We start from the raw sequence: 25,806 nt of genomic DNA on the forward strand, positions 1-25,806 counted from the left end.
AAAGCCTACTCATTCGGCATTTCAACAATACTAGCCTTCACCGAAACCAGCATTATATTTTACCTTAATTCATTGATGTCCTTATCGCAAATGTTCAGTGTTCCTGCCTGTAACACTCGCATAAATTGACTATGATTAGTATTACCTACATTCAAGATACGGTCGTATTATTCAAATGTATTCAAGTCGGGAGGGCTGTGACTATTAGGTTATATTAGTTGTGCCATTATGAATAGCTTATTCAGTTGTTGATGAATTGAGAAGAGTCATTCTGATAATTGTATTAAAAATGCAGTTGGAACAAAATATTTTGTAAAAGAAAAACTTTGCGCTTGCTAAAAGTTTTTCTTTAAGAGGACACACTAGAGCCGTTTTTCCATACAAACGTTGTCCCCTGTTTCCTCCCTGGATAATGCAGGTAGAGTTATAATATTTTTCCTGAATATCTATGGCCACTATTAGCATGTCCCTATGTTTACTTTTTTTTTTTCATAATTTAATTATTAAAAAAGATATTCTATTCTATTCTAATTAGCCGTTTGTGTCCCACTGCTGGGCAAAGGCCTCCCCTCTTTCCTTCCACACGTCTCTATCCTTTGCTGTGTTTGGCCACTCTTTATCAACAGCGTCTAGTTCGTCGCGCCACCTTTTCTTGGGTCTGCCCCTGTTTCGCCGACCTTTCGGTAGCCACTCCGTAACTAGACGCGCCCATCTGTCCGGGTGCATGCGGGTGATGTGCCCTGCCCAGCTCCACTTTAGACCAGCAGCTTTTCTACCCACATCCATTATTCTTGTCTTGGAGCGCAGAGCGGTGTTTCGAATACGGTCAATCCTTTTGACACCTAAAATGCTGCGCTCCATAGCTCTTTGACAAACTCCGAGCCGGGACTTCTGTAAGTCGGTCAAAGACCAAGACTGAGCACCGTAAGTTAGGATAGGTAGGATGCACACGTCGACGAGTTTACGTTTTAGGCAAAGTGGAAGGTCCCCTTTCATTAGTTATTTCATAGACAGATAAAGGCTAAATATAAGGGTACATTAAATTCATTAGACTTTTCTATGACTTGGTTCATGGTGTGGATATGATCGGTTGTTGAGAAGCCTGGTCGAAATCCAGCTTGTTCAGGTGGTTGGTGGAGATCCAATTGGTAATCAATGCGATTTTGTATGACTTTAATAAAAAATTTGTACAAGTGTGATATTAAACTTATAGGTCTATAGTTGGAAATGTCAGACTTGTCCCCTTTTTTATGCAGTAGTATAATGTTGGAATCGCAGAATTTCTCTGGTAAAATACCGGTTTTTATAATACAGTTAAAAAGTTGGCGCAAGTGTTGTAGGATGGTTTGCTCGCCAATTTTCAGTGCCTCCGAAGTGATGCCGTCTTCCCCGGGGCTTTTATTATATTTTAAAGTAAGTATGGCTTTGTGTATTTCTTGTTCTGTAATTGTAGGTATTGTGTCAGTGCAGACGTAATTAATATTTTCTATTGTTTTTGTTTCATCGCTGTACAAATTATGATAAAATTGTGTACCAATTTTTAGAACTTTGTCTCTACTTCTTTGTTTAATACCATACTGGTTTTTTAAATCAGTAATCCAGAACTTGGTTTTAGTTACTCCGTTTTTCGCTACCCTAAGTGAACTATTTTCTTCAAGAGCTTTTTTTACTATTAATTTTCTTAAGTCCTGTCTTATTTTACGTTTTCCTTTTACTAGTTTCGATCTTTTATCTATTAGATTTAACGTTTCTTGAGTAAGTTTTCTGCGACTAGTTTTCGTAGCTTTGATTTTTTTATTTGCGATGTCGATGCTATCTTTAATATTTTTATAAATAGTTTCAGTGTCATTTATTTCCATGTTAAATTGGCTAAAAGAATTTTGAAGATGGAGGTTAAATTGATCTTTATTTGCAATAAGTGTATCCTTATTATGTCTCTTAACTTGGTTACGAAATAGGATTGAGCGTTGAAGCTTAAAGTTAAACTTGAGCTTAGCCCTCAGGGGTCCGTGATCGGAGCTGAATTTAAATCTATTTAGGGTACTGACATCAGTAATTATATGCCTATGTGAAGACAGTACATAATCTATTTCTTTGTGTGATTATCGGGTGACATCCAGGTCCAGCGTCTTTGCGGCTTCTTAAGGAAGTAGCTGTTCATGACTTTCATGTTTTGGCCGAACGCAAATTGGATAAGATGAGTCCCTCTTTCGTTCCTGGTGCCTATACCATAAGGACCCATCGTGTCCTCATTATCTGACTGCAGCTTTTGGCCAATCTTTGCATTAAAGTCACCAACAACTAACTTCCATGTACCTGGGTTTTCAGCTCAAGCTTGATTTAAGACATCATAAAAGTCTTCGATTTCTTCATCTGGGTGTGTAGATGTTGGTGCATAGGCCTGGATAATAAACTGCTACTCTTTCTGAATAACCAACAAATTCTACTATATTGTCCTTCCACTTTTTAGCGACCATAAAACCTACACCATATTTTCCTTGAGTTCCATAGTAGTAAAATATAACATTTTCCCTTTCTTCCATAGCCTCTCCGTTCCTTCTAACCTCTGCTAGGCCTAAAACATCCCACCTGATATCTACTAGGGACTAAAAAAGATATGAACGTTCAAAAACCCAAAAAAATGGCCAGATTTTCCGCTGAACATACAGAAAATTTGGCTTTGGATTATACAAAAAAAAACATAGGAACACAGCTCAAGCCTTGCTTTAATTTTTGAATGAAAAAAAAACCGGCCAAGTGCGAGTCGGACTCGCGCACCGAGGGTTCCGTACAAACCTGCAAGGTTTACAAAGTTCGTTCATTACGACAATCGAGTCATAACTATGGTAATTTGATATGAATTTCAACTTGATAGCTCTACGCGTTCATGAGGAAAAAAGTAATAAGTTTATATTTATTAAAAAATATATATTTTGTAATGTAACTAAAAATTTAAGGTTTTCGGAATTTTTCTTTTATGTGTGCTATAAAACGTTGCTTCATGCCAAATTTCAAGATTCTAGGTCGACTGGAAGTACCCTTTAGGTTTTGATTCCCTTGCGAGTACTTGCGAGTTTCAAAATATGCAGCTTAAATTGCTGTTTCTTTTGATTGCGTTGACATAGAAGTTTGATTTTGTTACAGCTTAAAGGTATTATAGACCTGAGTATTTGGTATGAATTTCAATTTAATACCTCTACGCGTTTATGAGGAAATGGGTAGTAAGTTTAAAATTATTTAAAAAATATATATTATGTGATGTAACTAAAAATTTATGGTTTTCGTAATTTTTCCTTTATCTATGCTATAAGACGTTGCTTCGTACCAAATTTCAAGATTCTGAGTTCACGGGAAGCACCCTGTAGGTTTTGATTCCCTTGCAAGTGTCGAAAATTTGCGGCATAAACGGCTGTATCTTTTGATTGCGTTGGCTTAGAAGTTTGATTTTTTCACAGCTTCAAGGGACAGTAAACCTGAGTAATTGATATAAATTTCAGCTTCATACCTCCACGCGTTCCTGAGAAAAAGGGTCTTGACAGACGGACGGACGGACAGACGGACAACAAAGTGATCCTATAAGGGTTCCGTTTTTTCCTTTTGAGGTACGGAACCCTAAAAAGTACTTAAATCGGTTAAGTTTTGGAGAAGGAATCAGGGGACAACGAATCGTTGATTTTCTGCAGTTGTCTCCATCGCGCTCTGCGGGGGGAGAGTGGAGGTGAAGGAGACAGCAATAGATATTACAATTACTTTTTTTCATTTCTCTAGCCCTTGGTGTATCCTCTTAAGAAACGATAAACTTCTCGCTGGGTTAGTATGGTTTCCGAATGAAACTTGATTTAATAATTTCCACGAGCAAGCTTAAGTATAGAACATGGCAAAAACTCGAGGGAAAATTATCGCGAACTTTTATTTACGGTATTAAAAATTACATCCCGAATTTCTGTACTCTGAAATGTCAAGAGCCCTTCGCGCCGCTTGACACAAATTGTGATTATACGTCTAAAGCACGTCTAAAGTATTTCTGTAAGTCCCGCTTTGAATGCGCAGTAATATAATAGAGAAGTTCTAGTTATCTGCATAGAAACTTGCTACTATGTTACGTTTGTCTACAGTTGCAGCTGACATTTAAATTGCATTTTGATTTCGTGAAATAGTAGAGAAAGAAATAAATAATCACATTTACGGAGTGCCAACATAAGTGTAAAGAAACAGCAGGGGTAAGAATTTCAACTAATACATAAACAAATTTTTGCACTTCTTGAGTGTCGGCATAAAAAAAGCAGACATTTATTCCAGCCACGTGGTATAAAGAAAGGTGGATATTACTTTATCTCGTACTTCTCTTCTGCCGTCTTACGAGTTTTCGATCAGGTCTAGAGCTTAATAATTATATAATATAATATTATTATGTCCATACATAAATCCGAAAGTGTGTCTGTCTGTCTGTCGGTCTTTTTTTTTATATATAAAATAAGGGAGCAAACGGGTCACCTGATGGAAAGCAACTTCCGTCGCCCATGGACACTCGCAGCATCAGAAGAGCTGCATGTGCGTTGCCGGCCTTTTAAGACGGAATATGGTAATAGGGGAGGGAAGGGAGTAGGGGAGGGTAGGGAAGGAAATAGGAGATGGTAGGGAAGGGCAATTGTCGGGGATTGGGCCTCCGGTAAACTCACTCACTCGGCGAAACACAGCGCGAACGCTGTTTCACGCCGGTTTTCTGTGAGCCCGTGGTATTTCTCCGGTCGAGCCGGCCCATTCGTGTCGAAGCATGGCTTATTGACGTGGGAGACGTCAATATTCTCTGTATGTTTGTTACCTTTTAAGACGTAATCGGCTGAACTGATTTTGCTGAAATTTGGTATGGAGATACTTTGAGTCTCGGGAAAGGACAAAGGAATCTTTCATCCCGGAAGAATGTACGTTTCTGGGCGCTCTAAAAATTACAGGCTATAAAATTTTGAAATAATAAAATTATTTAATTTATAATTATTAAATTATTTATTAATAATTTATTAAATTATTTAATTTTTATAGCCTATGATCACAGATATAAGGCTTTCTATTATTTTTTAAATTGGTTCAGTACATCCAGAGAATACCGCCAATAACATAACAAAATTTAAACTTGTTTACTTACGTATTATTTGACACATCTTTCACTGGTGCATTTGCAAAACTGAAATTTTGTTGTTTTGAAGAAACAGTTTAGTATAACATCCAGAGATCACTTATATTTTTTTTTCAAATTCAGAAATATTTCACTATAACGTTCATATTTTTCAAAAGTCACAAATGAAGAACGGCACACGTTAAGTCGGAGTTGCATATAATATGGATTCCGTGATATACCTAATCCTTTTTAGTTTTTATTGTTGATATTTAAAACATTATTTTTGGCAAATTCTGGAAAATGTGCTACACAGCGGATGTACACTGCAATCCACCGACAAGTGACTACTGAATTCATTGAAAATAATGATTTGTTTATCGCGATTATATTTAAATTATACTACATTAAAACCTGCTTTGGAATTATTAGGTGCACACATTTAAATTAATTTGTGAACAATTAAACCTGCACATTTTTTTTATCTGACTTCAACTGCCACACTCAAGATACGAATATTAATAAGGTGCTAAACTGTAACTAAATAAAGATTTTGATTTTTGACATAAGCCTCATATATTATGCACTAGCGACCCGCCCCGGCGTCGCACGGGGTAAAATATATAGCCACTGAAAAAATTATTAAAATCGATAGCCTATGATCCTTCACGTGGTCTACTTCTTATCTGTGCCAAATAACATAAAAATTGCTAGAGTAGTTCGCGAGATAAGCCCTTTCAAATAATTTCTTCCGTTTTTCAACATTCTCCTATAATTAGTCTTAGCATGATAAAATATAGCCTATAGCCTTCCTCAATAAATGGGCTATCTAACACTGAAAGAATTTTTCAAATCGGACCAGTAGTTCCTGATATTATTAGCGCGTTCAAGTTAGCCCTTTCAAATAATTTTCCCCGTTTTTTCCACATTTTCCTCTATTTCTTCGCTCCTATTAGTCTTAGCGTAAAATATAGCCTATAGCCTTATTCGATAAATGGGCTATCTAACACTGAAAGAATCATCAAAATCCGTTGGGTAGTTTTAAAGATTAAAGGGAACAAAGGGACATGAGGGGAAAAGAGCGACTTTTTTTTTAATAATATGTATAGATTGTAACGCCTCCGTGGTCTAGTGGTACAAAGCGCGGCTCAAGTGTGTGCGCAGTACACAAGAGCACTCTCTATTCCTTTACTCTCATAACCCAGAGGGACGGAAGGCCGACACGACTGGCGAGTGATCAGGCGCAGGACCGACTTTTTACATGCTCATCCGAGTCGAGACTCGGAGGTCGTGGGTTCGATTCCCGCGTTGGAAACATATTATTTCCGTGTTTGGTTAGGACAATACAGGCTGATCAAAAAAAACCTGATTGTTTGACAAGTAAGATGATCCATGTGAGCATGTAAAAAGTCGGTCCTGCGCCTGATCACTCGCCAGTCGTGTCGGCCTTCCGTCCCTCTGGGTTATGAGAGTAAAGGATAGAGAGTGCTCTTGTGTACTGCGCACACACTTGGGCACTATAAAATAATAATTACTCCTGCGTAGCTGGCCTGGTATCAATGAAACCGGCCACCGTCACCGAAACCGGTGTGGGAGCTATTATATTATACAGTATTTTATATCTCTCAAACTCTTCATTAAATTCAAATTTAAACATCATTTAATGTCTAGCAGCTATGGTATAATAATAATATATTATTATTGCATTTTTGGAAAGGGTTTTTTAACCCTTTCCAACGTTAAATTAACTAACGTTAATTTAACGTTGGAAAGGGTTAAAAAACCCTTTCCAAAAATGCAACTAACGTTAAATTAACTAACGTTAAAAATTATTACATTTTTTAAATTACTGTTAAACAAGTTTTATTATTTTTTATAAACGGCCAATCATAAATAACAAGAATAAAACATTATTGTTAGCCGGCTTAGTTCCCGAACCGGTGGTCCTCATGTAGACGCGACGTTCTAAAAGTGTTAACTTTGTTAACCTATTTAGAAATAAATATTTTGATTTTGATTGAGCATCACAAAAGAACTTGGAAGTGAGTCCCCCTCTTTTTCTACTACGAGGCGAAAATTTAATATAGTACGGCCTGCCCTGCTCTTTCTTTTTCAGTTCTGTCGGCAGTCGACACCCCAGAGTATCCATAGTCTTTTTTTAGGGTTCCGTACCCAAAGGGTAAAAACGGGACCCTCTTACTAAGACTTCGTTGTCTGTCCGTCTGTCCGTCTGTCTGTCACTACGCTGTAACTCAAGAACGGTAATAGCTAGAGGATTGAAATTTTCACAAATTGTGTATAATAAACAAAAAGTACTAAAAACAAAATAAATTAAATATTTAAGGAGGCTCCCATACAACAAACGTATTTTTTGTCCTTTTTTGCTCTATATCAATAATGGCAACACTACCCATAATTTTTACAAAATCCTTAGTTATATTATGTGTGATTTAATATTTCATAATAATATTAAAATAAAATAAAAAATTGAGGGGGGCTGCCATACAACAAGAAACACAATTCTTGGCCTAATTTTGCTCTATAACCCTTCGTGCACGAGTCCGACTCGCACTTGGCCGATTATTTTTAATCTCTAAATTATCTTAAATTACTGACTTAATACAAATATTTTATTGAAGTACATTTTTTATTTTCTATAATATTACCTATATTTTGTTGCAAATTAATTCTAAAAGTTTGTCAAAGTGTAATTAGTGTCTCTACCCTATTCATTTAAATAATTGGAAATTTAAATTCTTCTTCATGTTTATATAGTCCTCCCTTATCGCAAAAGGTTAAATTTGAATATTCATGATGTATAAATACACTAAAAATTGTCTTCCACTTGCCAAAAACATACCTAGTTACTCGTGCCAGCAGGGCTAGCATAACGACAGTAGACATCCATACTTACTTAATATTATAAATGCGAAAGTGTGTCTGTCTGTCTGACTTCACGCCTAAACGGCTGAACCGATTGGGCTGAAATTTGGTACAGAGATACTTTGAGTCCCGGGAAAGGACATAGGATACTTTTTATCCTGGAAAAATGTACGGTTTCTGCGCGATAAACGAGTTTTGGTGCAACGGAGTTGCGGGCGTCATCTAGTGGGAAATATTAATCGACATACTAACAGATTTTATCAACAAAATGGCAGATTTCTATTGTCTAACTGTCACTTTGTCTATTCTTCCATAGAAAGAAACCGTTTCTATGGTGACCACTGACCATGCTACGCCTGCAGGTAGGTATCAACTAAACTTCAATGCATGAAAAATAATTGAAGATGTAAGTGAATGAAGTGGGTAACTAACAATTTGGAAGTTTTAATTTTTCCCATAAATGGAGGCTTAAAGAGCGAAAAAATGATTTGTATTTAAAAAATGTGGATTTACTGTATAGCCAGACATATTAACCACATGATCATATGGGTAAGTTACAAGGTTTGTTCAAATTATTACGTCGATCGTGGGAATAGCAGACACAATAGATTTATAATTGTTATGCGGCAGCCGGGTGCCGCTTGATGGGCAATAATAATATAATGAGTAACTGCTACTACAAGAATAAAAAAATTGAGGATGGGATTTAGATGGATAATAAATAGGTACGTAATTTTGTGTAAGCTTCTGGATAAAGTAAAATAAACTATTCTGTGTAATCAAATATTTTTAATTATAACCTCTTTAATACTGAAAAGTAAATTTTATTTTATGTTAGTAAAAGCATAGACTATGGAATAGTAATTTAATCTCCCCTCAAAGTTTTCTTTATTAATAATAATTATTGGTAGAACTTAAAATATTTTTAAATTACACTTCAATGTTAAGCAAGTTGACATAGATGTTAAAATGTTTAAACGCTAAAATAATTTTACAGTAATTATAATTTTATGGTAAATTTAATCATTGTACAATACTAGTTGTTGAATAGCTATCGCGCATGCAAACTTACATTTTATTTCCTATAATATTATGCCTGAAGTAATTATGCAAATCAAAATTGAAGACATGAGTGGAAGAACTAAATAACTAACAATTTATAACATAAGGACAACTACTCATTTTTCCCTTATAATTTAAACAAACCTTGTGCCTACCTATCTACTTCACCATCTGGCTAATATATCTGGCCACACATAAAATCCACAGTTTTTTATTTCAAATCATTTTACCTCCATTTATTTAAAAACTGCAATTTTTTTATTGTTATTTACCTGGTTCTTTCTGGCTTGGTAAATTAATTTAATCTGTGTACAAAATAAGTTGTTACCCTGCCATAGAGACAAGAATGACCAGCAACCATATAGAGCTTCGGTGGCGGTTACTTTAGATCTTAGGAGGTATCCAGTTCTGAAGGTCTGAAGCTTCGATAAAGTGTAAAGCTCAATTTTTATCTTATTTTCTTCGGTATAACTGTAGGAATCCGCTCTCCCACTGTCAGACACTTATGACAGTTGCTTCCCGCAACCAGACAACCTCAAAGTCTAATAATAATTTATGGCTGGCAGTGGGAAGCAACTGTCAAAATGTCTGGCATGTTACATGTATGTTATAATTATAGTCACCATATTGTTTCTATGTCACTTTTTTAAAATACAATACTTATTATAATAATCTGGGTGAGCGTAGCGAGCCCTTGTATATCCCACAACCTGAACATTTTGTGGTATACTTTACGGAAATACTATCCCACCTATTGATTTGTGTGCTTTAACATACTTATTATTCTTATTTATATGTAGGTGTGTTATCATCAGTCAGTCAAGGTGTGACGACGCGAGAACAAAGCTCGGCTTTTAGCTAGTATTATAATATACGAGCTTTCGCCCGCGGCTTCGCTCGCGTTAAGAATTATTATTATATACAAACTTTCATCCCGTATTTTAACCCCTTGGAGGTGGAATTGATCAAAATTCTTTCTTAGCGGATGCCTACGTCATATCATCTACCCGCATGCCAAATTTCAGCCCGATCGGTCCAGTGGTTTGGGCTGTGCGTTGATAGATCACGATGTCAGTCAGTCACCTTTGAGTTTTATATATTACTAGCTGTTGCCCGCGACTTCGTCCGCGTGGACTTTAGTTTATAGCGCGCGGTGTCAACAAAATTTGTGTCAAATTTAAAAACTTTTTAAAACCCTGGTAAGTGCTTCCGGTGTAGCGCGGCCCTTAATTAATCAAAATACCCAAAAACAGCTATGCAGTGTGCACATAATCTATACTAATATTATAAATGCGAAAGTATCTCTGTCTGTCTGTCTGTCTGTCAGTCTCGCTTTCACGCCAAACGCCAAAAGTATCTCTGTCTGTCTGTCTGTCTGTCTGTCTGTCAGTCTCGCTTTCACGCCAAACGCCAAAACTTCCGAACCGATTGTAATGAAATTTTGTATACAGATAGTCTAAAGCCTGAGAAAGGACATAGGCTACTTTTTTACTGGAAAAAAGGGTTGTAAGGGGGTGAAAATGCGTAAATTTGTTCAAATTAAGTTAGTTCCAACAATTCATAATAGATGGCGCCGTGCGTCTTCTACATCGCGCTGACGCTTGCTCAAAAGTCTTTCTATAAGACGTGGTATCATCTTTTTAAGTTTCGATTTTTTTCGATTGTTATATCTATTCTACGGTATTAAATAACTCAGTACTTTATCTATGCAGTGACGTAACCTTAAATCTATCAATGATAAATAGTTTATGGGTAAAGTTGTGTAATTGGAGGGCTAAATAAGCTTTAAAATTTGGCATAAAATATAAAGTTTAATATAAAAAAATTAAATACTTATTGTGTGCACACTGCACAGCTGTATTGATTTAAGGGGTACCAGGGTTTTTTTATAAAAGCTTTTGACACCAATTTTGTTGACATCGCGCGCTATAAACTGAAGTCCACGCGGACGAAGTCGCGGGCAACAGCTAGTAATATTATACATAAAATATGTTTAAGATTTTTGAAATTTTATTTTAATACACATCCAAGACCCAGGAACATTGAAAACTTTTTGTTCCGCCTGCGGGACTCGAACCCAGGACCCCCGGGATGAGCGCTGGCCACGCGCAATGCGAATTCATTTTCATCGAAATTTTCATGGAAATAAGATATTTTCCCACATCAAAATGTAGCCTATGTCCTTTCTCAGACTCTAGAATAACTGTATACAAAATTTCATTGCAATCGGTTCAGTAGTTTTGGCGTGAAAGCAAGACAGACAGACAGACAGACAGACAGACAGACAGACAGACAGACAGACAGACAGAGATACTTTCGCATTTATAATATTAGTATGGATAGTATGGATAGTATGGATTAGAAATGCAGTTGGAGTTCTACATAAGATAAGATAGATTGATTATTATTATACCAAGTGATAATATTATTAAACATAATATTCTAACGTATTAAACACTATAAACAAAAACATACTAACTAATAAGTATGATTAGTTCTATGTTACAATAAAGTAAAAAATAAAACGCCATCTGTTGAATCGTATTAGAACTAAAATGTTCATTCCATTGATATATTTCTGGATTTTTTATAATATTATACTTACATAAAATATGTTTAAGATTTTTGAAATTTTATTTTAATACACATCCAAGACCCAGGAACATTGAAAACTTTTTGTTCCGCCTGCGGGACTCGAACCCAGGACCCCCGGGATGAGCGCTGGCCACGCGCAATGCGAATTCATTTTCATCGAAATTTTCATGGAAATAAGATATTTTCCCACATCAAAATGTAGCCTATGTCCTTTCTCAGACTCTAGAATAAATGTATACAAAATTTCATTGCAATCGGTTCAGTAGTTTTGGCGTGAAAGCAAGACAGACAGACAGACAGACAGACAGACAGAGATACTTTCGCATTTATAATATTAGTATGGATAGTATGGATTAGAAATGCAGTAGGAGTTCTACATAAGATAAGATAGATTGATTATTATTATACCAAGTGATAATATTATTAAACATAATATTCTAACGTATTAAAAACTATAAACAAAAACATACTAACTAATAAGTATGATTAGTTCTATGTTACAATAAAGTAAAAAATAAAACGCCATCTGTTGAATCGTATTAGAACTAAAATGTTCATTCCATCGATATATTTCTGGATTTTTTATAATATTATACATAAAATATGTTTAAGATTTTTGAAATTTTATTTTAATACACATCCAAGACCCAGGAACATTGAAAACTTTTTGTTCCGCCTGCGGGACTCGAACCCAGGACCCCCGGGATGAGCGCTGGCCACGCGCAATGCGAATTCATTTTCATCGAAATTTTCATGGAAATAAGATATTTTCCCACATCAAAATGTAGCCTATGTCCTTTCTCAGACTCTAGAATAACTTTATACAAAATTTCATTGCAATCGGTTCAGTAGTTTTGGCGTGAAAGCAAGACAGACAGACAGACAGACAGACAGACAGACAGACAGACAGACAGACAGAGATACTTTCGCATTTATAATATTAGTATGGACTAGATGTCCCGCGCGGCTTCGCCCGCGTAAATTAGGAATTTTACAGAAACCGTACATTTTCCCATAAAAAAATATTTCCCCCGTTTTCCTCACATTTTCCGGAGTTTCTTGCGTCGTATTAATCTTAGCGTGATAATATAATATAGCCTATAGTCTTACTCGATAAATGATCTATCTAATACTGAGATAAGTTTTTAAATTGGACCTGTAGTTCTTGAGATTGACGCGTTCAAGCAAACATACTCTTCAGGTTTATAATATTAGGTAGGTATAGATTTTTTTTTTAATTATCGCTTGACAAACTCGAGTCTTGATCTAAAAGACTATGAAATGGTATAATATGGTAGTGATGATGATGATGATGATGAATGTAATTTGCATAGTAGCATATGCTTTCTGTTCTTAAAACAACGCCGAAACTCCCAAACTTGTATCTATAAAGAATCAGAAGTTCTCTCAGCACCTTCCGAACCACGGTATATCAGGTATATCTCGGTGCAAAATCTTACTTGTTGGTAGCATATGCTTAGAATACTTCTCACGAAACCGAAGTCACCACATGTTTCCCTATAAGTTTTGAGGAGTTCCCTCGATTACTTATGGATCCTTCATCAGATGACCACTTTTGTGAATATAATACCAAATTGAGGTGATACCCTATATACCAAAAGAAAAATTTTGAAAATCGGTTTACATTACATAATTACGGAGTAAGCGTTGAATATAAGAAAACAAACATAACACCTCCCCCATTTTCAAAGTCGGTTAAAATTGTAGCCTATGTGTTATTCTGATGTATAAGCTATATTATTATTGTAAAGTTTCATTAAAATCCCTTCAGTAATTTTTGCGTGAAAGATTAACAAACATCCATACATCCACACATCCACACATCCATACATCCATACATCCATACATCTATACATCCAGACATCCATACATCCAAACAAACTTTCGCCTTTATAATATTAGTAGAATAGATTATTTTATACTACCTGTGACACTGTTTTACCTAAACACAGATTAATATTATCGTCAATGTAACGACCAATGGGTATTAATGTTAAACTAATCACATTGCAACCGCACTCCGCAGTCACGGGTCGACAATTTTGGCGTCATAATGGCACATTAATTGTACCCGTGCGACCGTTAAGCTCTGACCGCATATTAAGAGGATACACCAGGGGCTATAGAAATGAAAAAAAAGTACGTGTAATATCTATAGCTGTCTCCCTTACCTCAAGCCTATACCGCAGAACGCGGTAGAGACAACTGCAGAAAATCAACGATTCGTTGTCCCCTGATTCCTTCTCCAAAACTTAACCGATTTAAGTACTTTTTTCATTAAAGATTAAAGAAAGACTTGAGCTGTGTTCCTATGTTTTATTTTTTTTGTATAATTTAGCCAAATCTGTTTTCTGGATGCTTGAACACAGCGGAAAATCTGGCCACTTTTTTGGGTTTTTGAACGTTCATATCTTATTTAATAATTAAATTATGAAAAAAATAGAAAACATAGGGACATTGTATTAGTGGCCGTAGATATTCAGGAAAAAAATTATAACTCTACTAGCATTATCCAGGGAGGAAACAGGGGACAACGTTTGTATGGAAAAAAGGGCGGTGTGGACTCCTCTTAATACAGTTTTATGACAAACATACATTTAAGGGGGTGACCAACCCAAAAAACCTTCTTTCTTCACACTCACGCCGGTCTTTCATATGTCAGGTGAAAAAGGACGACGCGGAATCATCGCCAAGTTAGCGGGCAGTGATAGGTATTCTTTTTTTAAAGGATATCTATTAAGTTATTAAAAAAATATGTAACATAATGCAGGCCTTATCTATAATGTAATTATACTAAAAAGTTTCAAGCTTTGTTTTAATGTATTACTCGAATACTAGCAGTTTAACGTGTTAATTATTATAGGTAGGTGATTTGGAAGCAACTTCGCAATTTTTTTTTCTATCGAGAAAATTGTATGCTATCGTGTTTTTGAGTAACATACCTATTTTATTTTTTTTATGAAATAAGGGGGCAAACTAGCAAACGGGTCATCTGATGGAAAGCAACTTCCGTCACCCATGGGCACTCGCAGCATCAGAAGAGCTGCAAGTGCGTTGCCGGCCTTTTAAGAGGGAATAGGGTAATAGGGGAGGGTAGGGAAGGGAAGGGAATAGTTGAGGGTAGGGAAGGGAATAGGGTAGGGGTTAGGGGATTGGGCCTCCGGTAAACTCACTCACTCGGCGAAACACAGCGCAAGCGCTGTTTCACGCCGGTTTTCTGTGAGAACGTGGTATTTCTCCGGTCGAGCCGGCCCATTCGTGCCGAAGCATGGCTCTCCCACGTATAAAACCTAGTAACTAGTGTTGGTCCTGAAGTTTGCTGTATCTTAATTTTATATTCAGTTTTTCATTAGGTAATATTGATATTACAGACGATCATGTAAAGCAATTTGATATAATACGCGCCCTTAATAGAGCTTTCTGAATTCTGATGATTTTGTCCTAGATTCTGGTCCATGACTTTACAAGTCTAAAGTGACCACTAATTTGAATCCAAACTAATACTATAAATGCAAAAGTGTGTCTGTTTGTTACCTCTTCACGCCCAAACCGCTGAATCGATTTTGCTAAAGTTTGTTATGGAGATACATAGATTCCCGGGACAAGACATAGGATACTTTTTATCCCGGAAAAATGTACGGCTACAGCACAATAAACAAATTTTGGCACAACGAAGTTGCAGGCCTCGTCTAGTATACAGGGTGTAACAAAACTAAGTGATAAATGATAATAATTTAGAGTGTGTATGTGTCCCTTACATAGATTTTACTGTGAAAGTAGCAGCGCTGAAAGAGAACCTTTTTCAACTTTTGTATGGGAAAATTTATAACGCTGATGCGATTGCCCCATATAAATCATAAAAATTTTTTGCTCTTTTAGCGCTGTTATTTTTACAGTGAACTCAATATAAAAAAACACATACATACCCTAAAGTATTATCACTTAGTTTTGTTACACCTTGTGTACAAGATGTTAGTGTAAACACCGTTATCTTTGAAACCATCGTCGTCGTCGTCGTCATAATACGGGTATGACGGCGGATTTTTTTGATTTCCCAGCATTGTTCTCATAGAAAAAGTTTAGCAAAAGCAAGCAAAATTAACTATTTCTGTGATGCTACTTTTACAGTGAACTCTATGTAAGAGACACATAATACAATACACACTAAAGTATTGTCGCTATGATCTTTTATGTTGATACAGGTTGTTAGGGTGAACACCGTTATCCTTAAAACCAGCAAATGAGCCCGTCAAAATAATAAACTTTTTCTATGAGAACAATGCTGGGAACTAAAAAAAATCCGTCTTCATATCCATACAAATCGCCGATCCGGGCATCCGTATGGGTATGAAGACGGCATTTTTTTTGATTTCCCAGCATTGTTGTCATAGAAAAAGTTATTCATTTCGACGGGCTCATTAGATGGTTTCAAGGATAACGGTATTTACACACACTGTATGCTACTAGATGACTGCAGATCATCCAGCTACTATAGAATATGATGATGATGATGATATTTTTGTAAGGACAAAAATATAGTTACACTATATGACGCCCGCAACTCCGTTGTGCCAAAACTCGTTTGTCGCGCGGAAACCATACCTTTTTCCGAGACAAAAGGTATCCTATATCATTTCCCGAGACTCAAAGTATCTCCATGCTAAATTTCAGCAAAATCGGTTCAGCGGTTGGGGCGTGAAGAGGTAACAGACAGACACACTTTCGCATTCATAATATTAGTATGGATTCATAAAACAGTAGTTTGACATTAAACTATGTCGTGCTTATCGTCGATAACGAAGTTGACATAATAATTACGAGTAAAACGATCCATCTTACCCCAAATAATGAAATTAAAACGCTAAATAAGAACTTTGTTTTAAACACGCCATTTTACTAGACTTAAGAACTTAATTTAGGAGAATACCAGCGTAATCATTTCCGTTAATGCTTTTTTATTAGGGTTCCGTACCCAAAGGGTAAAAACAGGACCCTATTACTAAAACGTAATATTTTGGATTTTTTTGCTCGTTATCAATAATGGAAATAGTTAGGAACTTGAAATTTTCAAAAATGTCTTAATTATATGTGTACTTTAATATGTAATAATAATATTTAAATAAAATAAAATTTTAGAGTGGCTATTTTTGCTCTATATCGGTACGGAACCCTTCGTGCGCGAGTCCGACTCGCATTTGACCGATTTTTATTATCGTTTACTAGATTTCCCGGTCAACTTCGTTTTCATCCCCATTAATATATATAAACCTTTCCAGGACTTCCTACTACTTAACACAACTAGAGATCGCACAAAGGTCGAAATTCGACCTTAAAAATTATCTTCTTCTTTTGGCTCCCCGTTTAAAGTATTGACTATTTCAGATTAAAAAAAAACAACAATCCATTATTACAGTTCCGTACCCAAAGGGTGAAAACGGGACCCTATTCATGAGACTTCGATGTCTGTCTGTCGGTCTGTCTGTCCGTCTGTCTGTCCGTCTGTCTGTCCGTCTGTCCGTCTGTCTGTCTCCAGGCTGTATCTCGAGAACCGCTATAGCTAGAGTTCTGAAATTTTCACAGATTATGTATGTCTGTTGCCGCTATAACAAGAAATACTAAAAACAAAATAAAATTAATATTTAAAGGGGGCTCCCACACATTAACAAACGTGATTTTTTTGGCCTTTTTTGTTCGATATCAATAATGGCAACAGGTAGGCACTTGATATTTTCACAAAAGCCTTACTTATATGTTTACTTCAATATTTAAGAATAATATTAAAATAAAATAAAAAATTAAGGGGGGCTCCCATACAAAAACACAAATTTTCGCCTATTTTTCCTCTATAACGGTACGGAACCCGTACGTACCCGTACGCGTTCGTGCTTGGCCGATTATTAATTTGACAACAGACTTCAACCATAAACAAAGGAGAATAATTTCGTGTGTAAGGCTTGTCAGTCAAAACATGGTAGTGTGCGCGTTGTAGTGTGTGTAATGTTTCATTTATTAAAATAATGTATTATAAAAGCATAATTTTACAACGATATTAGCTCGATGCACTCCTTCTCCATATAAACTACAACTCTGCGAAATTTCATGCACCTACGTTTCCGCATTTTTCGTAAAAAGGATTTCAAAGTTTTTCGCTCACGTATAAATATATAGATATAGTAGTGTAAATACTTACTGACTTTAGCCAAGGCAGGTAAATTCACTTCACTCATTATACAATATTGTATTTTATCACCATCCTAAGGAGACCTTTAACGGCTACTGAAATACTTTAACATCTTTATGTAATTATTATCATTAGCCTTGATGAGGAAATTAGTCTACAAGCACAAATGGCACCTTAATCCTTTGAAATAAAGTTGAAAGTGGCTTGCGAGTAGTGGAGACAAATATTGAAATTTAGTAAATAAGATAAAATTTTGCGTAGAGCATTTAATAATATTGAGGAAAATGTGTGTACCGGTCGACTTCCTAGTATTCTTAGAAACTTATTTAATATTATTATTAGTCTAAACGAGCAAACGAATCACCTGATAGACGGCATTAAAATATTTGTTGAAATGTCTCGTCTTTTTTCCTATCGGTTAACGAAGAATACCTTTTTTTCTGATGATAATAGATTAGGATATTGTTAATCCTAGCAAATGTACGGATAACCCAAATAAATTTTTACCACAACGAGCATTTTTTTCCTACCAAAATCGGTTCAGCGGCTAAGTATATTATATTATTAGGCAATACGTAGTTTATGTTCTTATTTTAAACTTCGGCTGTTTCCGTATCCTGTCGGCCCACCCTGCCCCGGGGCAGTTCAGATGCCGAAAACGCTAATATTTTTTTACACGTGGAAGAGCCATGCTTCGGCACGAATGGGCCGGCTCGACCGGAGAAATACCACGTTCTCACAGAAAACCGGCGTGAAACAGCGCTTGCGCTTTGTTTCGCCGAGTGAGTTAGTTTACCGGAGGCCCAATCCCCTACCCTATTCCCTTCCCTACCCTCCCCTATTCCCTTCATTCCCATCCCTACCCTCCCCTATTACCCTTTTCCCTCTTAAAAGGCTGGCAACGCACCTGCAGCTCTTCTGATGCTGCGAGTGTCCATGGGCGACGGAAGTTGCTTTCCATCAGGTGACCCGTTTGCTCGTTTGCCCCCCTTATTGCATAAAAAAAATGTCTCTGAGTGCGGCGGTTAATGTATCCAAATAGACAAACACGCAAACACATTTATATAATTATGTATGGATTATTAACAAAATATGATACCCAAACATTCTCAATATTTTTTGAGGTCATGATATCGCTTCAAGCTTGTCTTCAATCGTAATATATTATTATCTATTTCTGTAAAATTTCTACCTATCCTTAGATTTCTGCCTTATCAGTTAGTCAGCCTCTAAGTCCATGATCACACTATCCGCTCTGCGACAAAACAACGTCACTATTACATCAAGTAGTACGTCAAGATAGTGACAACTCATCATAGTCATAATATTATGAGTGATAATATGACGTAAGTTTTTACAGTCCCATACGTTTTGATCTGCGATTCTATAAATACGCGATAAAGGAACTTCTTGGCTAAAGAGCCAGGTTGTAACAAAATAAAGTGATCGAGAAAAGTATGGTACGGCCGTGCCTTTGCTAAAAAGCTTGGCAGGGGCACTGCCGTGCCAGCAGATAATACGGGCATGTCCCTTATATGTACCTATAGAGTTCACTCTGAAAGAAACAGAGTTGAAAGAGATATAGAGAGTTATAATGTCACGAAAATGATCAATAATTAACACAAAGAAAAATAACACGTCGGTTAATATTATTCGACGTAATCCGGTTCTTTTTTCATTAAAATTTAAAAAAATAACGAAAACGGAATATTTAACATCATTTGAATTCCCCTTGTTATTCTGAATCAACTCGTTTCAAACAATTAAGACGATCTCAGATAATTAAGCTGAAATTAGCGAAGGTGCTAATAGGGATAGGTCTTATGGTTACAAATATCTAATTAAGAGTTGCCATCGACGTACAATGTTTTAGGACGTCGCATAATAATTGAATCTCCATTTATGAAAAAACAAAAATCGGCCAAGTGCGAGTCAAACTCGCGCACGAAGGGTTCCGTGCCGTTATAGAGCGAAAATAGGAAAAAAATCGGTTTTTTGTATGGGAACCCCCCTTCAATATTCATTTAATTTTAATTTTCACAAAATCCGTTCAGAGGTTTGGGCGTGAAGAGGTTGCACATAGACAGGCCTCACGCATGCCTTCCAAAAGTCCAGAATTGTGAATAAAACAATGATAATAATACTTTTGAATAAGAAATTACAAGAAAAGAAGATTAGAAGAAAGACATCTTTAAACATCTTTTTCCCCGCACGAATTTTAGATAATATTTAAATTTTAAAGTACGCTTCACTTTGTTGAAAACTTAAATGCGAAGTCCATTTTGCTATCCAAACGTTCACCACTCAGCCAATACTAGTGTTTGAACGAACAAGTGTTTTGGGTGTCGAATTTCTGCACTCAAACTGCTCTATGACTAAGGAATTTATAATCAGTTTTTTCTTTTTGATATTCAATACGCCAACATATTATATCACTTTTTTTTTTGTTTTTTCATTCAAACGTAAAAGTTAGGTACGTCTCTGGGGATATCTATATCTACTTATATCTATATCTATCTATATATCTATACATATTATATAAAACTCAAAAACTGACTGACATGGTGATCTATCAACGCACAGCCCAAACTACTAGACGGATCGGGCTGAAATTTTGCAAGCAAGGTAGATGTTATGACGAAGGCATCCGCTAAGAAAGGATTTTGATAAATTCCAACCCCAAGGGGTTAAAATAGGGGATGAAAGTTTGTATATAATAATACCTCTTAACGCGAGCGAAGCCGCGGGCAAAAGCTCGTTCTTACAATAAAAAAATAGGCTTGTTCACATAACAATACATCTTAAATCCATTCTAAAATTATGCATACAAAAAATTGTCTGTTTGCCTATCTGCCTATCTGTTATCATTTCACTTTACGCTTGAACTCATTTTGATGAGAAATGAAAATAGTTTGAGTGCCACGAAAGGACATAACTTAAGATAGTTTTTATCCCTGTAAACTGTACAGTTTCGCAGTAAACGAATTACGGTTCGACAAAATTAATATGCAACCCCTGGTATTACATTTAGGGCCTGTTTCACCACTTCCTGATATAGTGCCGGATAGGCTATCCATAACTTCTTCATATTCTATCTGTCAAGTTAAGTGGTGGATAGCCTATCCGGCACTTATCAGGAAGTGGTGAAACAGGCCCTTAAACTACTTATATCATGTAGATGAAACTTACAATCAGTAAAAACTTATATAGATAGTTACATAGTTTAAAAGACACTTTACAAGAGATACTTAAATCGCTCAAAAAGATTTTTCCCAGTTGCTTTCGATACGTCGCTGAGACTACACGTGCGCTTATTGTTAGCAATTATTACATTTTCGCGTGTTACCTACGAGCGCGCCGCACCGCGCCCGGTGCCCGCGCCTATCGGTCCGAGTGTTTACTCGCTAGTCGCGCATCGTTTCTGACTACGGGAACGATGGAACCCAAAAGTTATTCGTCCGTTACCCAATCGTTCGTTTTCCCGACAAAAGAACAAGCAGTGATCGTAGACGCGATAGACGATATGCAAATAAAAGACTATGCCTACGCCTTCGGCAAAATTATCGATCCCGCAAAAATTAGATTCCTCAGTAGGATGTCTAATAACCGTGTTTGCCTATTCGTTTCTTCTAAGGAAGTCGCCGAAGAGTTAACAGACGTCCATCAGTGTATCACATTGAACAATATGAAAGTACCGATTCGTCCTCTGATAACGAGGAATAAACGCATTATACTGTCCAACGTATGTCCAATAATACCGCACTCTGTAATTGAAGCAAAGTTAACCGAGATGAAGATAGAATTGGCCTCACCGGTATCTTTTATCCGGGCCGGTATCACCGAGCCCGGGTTTAATCATATACTCAGTTTTCGTCGGCAGGCTTACGTTCCACCGGAAATCATTAATACTTTGCCTGAACGTATTCAGGTGGACTATGATGGTACATCCTACTGGATTTACGTGTCCTCAGACTCGATGACGTGCTTTTTATGCAAAAAAGAAGGTCACGTCGCTAATAAGTGTCCAAACAATACACAGTCGAATGAGAATTCGAATCCCGCTAACAACGCTAGTGATATTTTAAATGTCCCTAATTTCCGTCCGCCCGTAACTTTCAAAAGACCGCACCCGCCTACTACGACCGAATCGTCGCAAAGCGCGCCCGCTCCTACAGAAATATTGTTGTCAGATAGCGAGGCTATGAGTGAGTCTGACTCGAGCGAAGTTTCCATCGACGACACTGACCCGGCTAAGAAAGTTGTTAAAAAACCAAAAAGGACGATCGACATACAACCCTCGGAGATTACAGAAATTGAAAAGATTTTGGAAAGCGGCGATTACCCCATGTCGATTAAAGAATTTATGAGTTTCTTAGATGAATCGTACGGTAAAGAAAATATTCTACAGATAAGCTTAACGTACACGGATGATATTGGACAGTTAGTTAAAATTTTAAAAGAAGTTATAAAAGAAATTTCGGCAAGAAAAGTTAAAAATCGGATTACTCGTATGATTAAAAAACTTAGCACATATTAACATCATGAATCTTAAAATTGTACAATGGAACAGCCGTAGTATTTTACCGAAGAAAGCTGAATTGGAGACGTTTCTGAGCAGGGAAAGTGTTCACATATGTATTTGTTCCGAGACGTGGCTTTCTAGCGATAGAAATTTCAATGTATCGGGCTACTGCTGTTTCAGACAGGATCGAAATGACGGGTTCGGTGGTTTGATTATTTTAGTGCATGTCTCACTTCCAGCTAGAGTAAAAGAATTAAATTTACCATCGAATAAACTCGATATGTTGTGTGTAGAATTGATTAATCAAAGTTCACTTCAATACGTATTAGGTGTGTATTCACCGAGTAATGTTAGGATAAGGAAGAGAGATTTTGACGAATTGTTCTCTCTCTTTAGCCGGAAAACCCTAATAGCAGGTGACTTCAATGCTCACCATGTTTCCTGGTCCTACACTACTGATGGCAGAGGTCGTATGATTGCAGAATCTTGCTCGGACCATAACTTTTCCTTCTTAAACGATGGGAGCCCAACCCGTATTTCAAAATTACACGACAGAATAGTCTGTTCTTCTCCGGACATTTCCTTCGCCAGCTCCGATTTGGTGCTGGAGTGTTCGTGGGCAGTCACTAACGAAAATTTTGGTAGCGATCATCTACTTATTATGATCAAAATTAAAAACCATTCGCTATGTGAAAATTTTTCAAAACGAAACGTTAAACGAGCAAATTGGGAAGGGTACGAATCGGACATTGAATCGAAATGTAGCTCGTTTATTTTTAGTGATAGTGTTCAGGAAAATTACGATAACCTTTTCGGTATCATTAGTAGCGCAGCAGATGCTTTCATACCTTCGACACGAATTAGCGCAGGTCCTCTTTCTAAATTCAAACCGAAGCCGTGGTGGAATCAAAATCTGTCGAGAGCGATAGCGGAAAGGAGGCTCGCTCTTAAAACACTTCGCAAAAACCGTACGACAGAAAATTATTTAGCTTTCAAAGAGAAGGTGGTCGTAGCCAGAAAACTAATACGGCAGGCCAAACTAGATTCGTGGCAGAAATTCTGTGAAAGTATCGATTATAAAACGAATTGCACCGATATGTGGCGTAAACTTCGATGGATCAAGGGTTATCCGAGTAGAACGAACACGTTAACGGAGGAGGAGGCGCAACAGTTCGTGAGGAATCTAACTCCCGATGGCGCGGCTCCCCCGCCGCGTAATCAGTTTTTTAATAATTCCCGGGATCAAACGTTTTATCATATCACAATGGCCGAGCTAGTTTCTGTAATCAAACGAAAAGATACTTCTGCCGGTTTAGACGGTGTGCTGTATTCTATGATATATCACCTCCCAGGTAACGCTAAACATATTCTGTTAAAAATTTATAACTCGATTTACACAACTTCTACGATTCCTCATCAATGGCGAAATATTAAAGTCATCGCTATACCTAAACGCACCGGTGCCGATTTAAAGCATCGTCCGATATCGCTGATTAATTGTCTTTGCAAAATCTTTAATAAAATTATTACCAAAAGACTGGAACAGTTTTTCGAAGGAAATAATTTTTTTCCCGATTATATGATAGGCTTTCGTCGAGGACGATCCTGTTTGGACGGCCTCGCGCGGTTCGCCATGGATGTGGAACTCAGTTTTAATAAAAAAGAATTCCTTTTGTGTGCATTTACGGACATCGCGGATGCCTACAACTGTGTATCGGTCGAGGTGCTCATCGAGCGTCTCGTCGAATTCGGTGTCGATGTCCATATTTGCAATTATGTACGAGAATTTCTCAGTTGTAGGTTTATTGTCTATAAATTGACGAACGGTGAGGTGATCGTGAGAATTTGTCGCGACGGTTTGGCACAGGGGGACCCCATGTCCCCGACTTTATTTAATATTGGATCACTTAAAATTAAAGTATTGGCTTCCCCAAAATTAAGAATTGGGCAGTATGCGGACGATTTTGTTTTATATTGCAGTAGTAAAGAAATCACCGAATGTGCTTCACTAATGCAGGAGACTCTAAATAGTTTTGAAAAACTCTTAAACGAAATCGGTTTACAGTTGTCACTCAGTAAAACTAAAATATGCATATTCACCCGAAAATATCGCGTTCCCTCTGTCAAAATTAAATTGTATAATGTTACCTTAGAGATTGTTAAGTTTGTAAAATTTTTAGGTATTTGGTTCGACCATAGATTGAATTGGAAAAAACACGTTAACGAGACGCACCAAAAATGTCTAAAATACAATAATATTTTAAGCTGTGTCAGTGGCTTCAAATGGGGAGTTCATCCCATTCATCTAAGAAAATTGTATATAAGTCTTATCAGGAGTCGACTAGAATATGGAAGTGTCGTATTCGCCAACGCCAATCGGAACGTTCTTAGCAAATTGGATCTTATCCAAAACCAGTCACTGAGGCAATGCGGTGGTTTTATCAAGACTACGCCTGTTCACGTATTAGAAAACGAACTTTGCATACCTCCTTTAAAAATTCGAAGACAATTTTTATCTGAGAAATTTTTTATTAAAACTTTTTCGCGCCGCGACGATTATTTGATAAAACTTGTGGTTGATTTTATAAGTGAGATTGATTCCGGAACTCATTATTGGAACAGGAACGGTCTTCCTGTGATCGTCGAAAGTTACAAGAATCTTAATCACTTACCAATCTCGAGATACGACATTTGGCCTCCATACGAGCTCGATATGCATAGTTACCATATTCCATTTCAGGACGTATGTTTTACCGAAGTTCCGCTCGTACATAGGGCTAAAAAGTTAATGTCCCCGATAGAACTTAAAGCGGCCAGTGTTGAGCTACTGTCCACTAAATACTGTAACTACGTACATATTTACACGGACGGTTCGAAATCTTCTGACTTCGCAGGTTGTGCATTTTACGACTCTAAATCTAAGACCAAAGGTCAATTTTTAATTGACAATAATATCATTCCGATCATGAGTGTAGAAATAATAGGCATACTTAAAGCATTGCAATACATAGAAACTACTATCTATCGACGTGTCGTCATCGTTACTGATTCTAAGAGCGGACTTTTACATTTGATGTCTTGTAGTAAGGGTAGCACGGGTAGGCCCGAAGCTTTCCTCGTTATTAAATGTATTTACAATCTAATACGTAATGGGGTTAATGTTCGCCTGCAGTGGGTGCCCTCTCATGTAGGTATTTCCGGAAACGAGATTGTCGACGCTTTGGCGAGTGCGGCACGATCCGTCGGTACGTCTACTGTTGTGACACCTTTTTGCTATGATTATTTAGGAACTATTAAGAAAAATTGTTTTGATATGTGGAACCAATATTTTCAACAAAAATCTGTAAATTCGGGTATTTGGTATAGGACCTTAGTAGACAAACCACCGAAACGTCCTTGGTTCGCAGACGCCAATCTCAATAAAAGAGA

The 25,806-nt window shown here is 36.9% G+C and overlaps 2 protein-coding genes across 2 annotated transcripts in view; one reads left to right on the forward strand and one right to left on the reverse strand.

Annotated features, from left to right (window-relative positions):
* LOC121737325 (synaptic vesicle glycoprotein 2C-like) overlaps positions 1-17,931 on the reverse strand; it is a 71,355-nt gene extending 53,424 nt beyond the window's left edge. Inside the window, exon 1 of the mRNA XM_042128965.1 lies at positions 17,865-17,931. Within this exon, the coding sequence (XP_041984899.1) occupies positions 17,865-17,901 (37 nt within the window). The 5' untranslated portion in view covers positions 17,902-17,931. The remainder of the gene's footprint in view (positions 1-17,864) is intronic.
* LOC121737326 (hemicentin-2-like) overlaps positions 1-25,806 on the forward strand; it is a 358,492-nt gene that overhangs the window by 141,700 nt on the left and 190,986 nt on the right. The window lies entirely within an intron of this gene.

The sequence above is a fragment of the Aricia agestis genome, chromosome 20 (genome assembly GCF_905147365.1).
Source record: "Aricia agestis chromosome 20, ilAriAges1.1, whole genome shotgun sequence".
In the NCBI taxonomy this organism is placed as follows: Eukaryota; Metazoa; Arthropoda; class Insecta; order Lepidoptera; family Lycaenidae; genus Aricia; species Aricia agestis.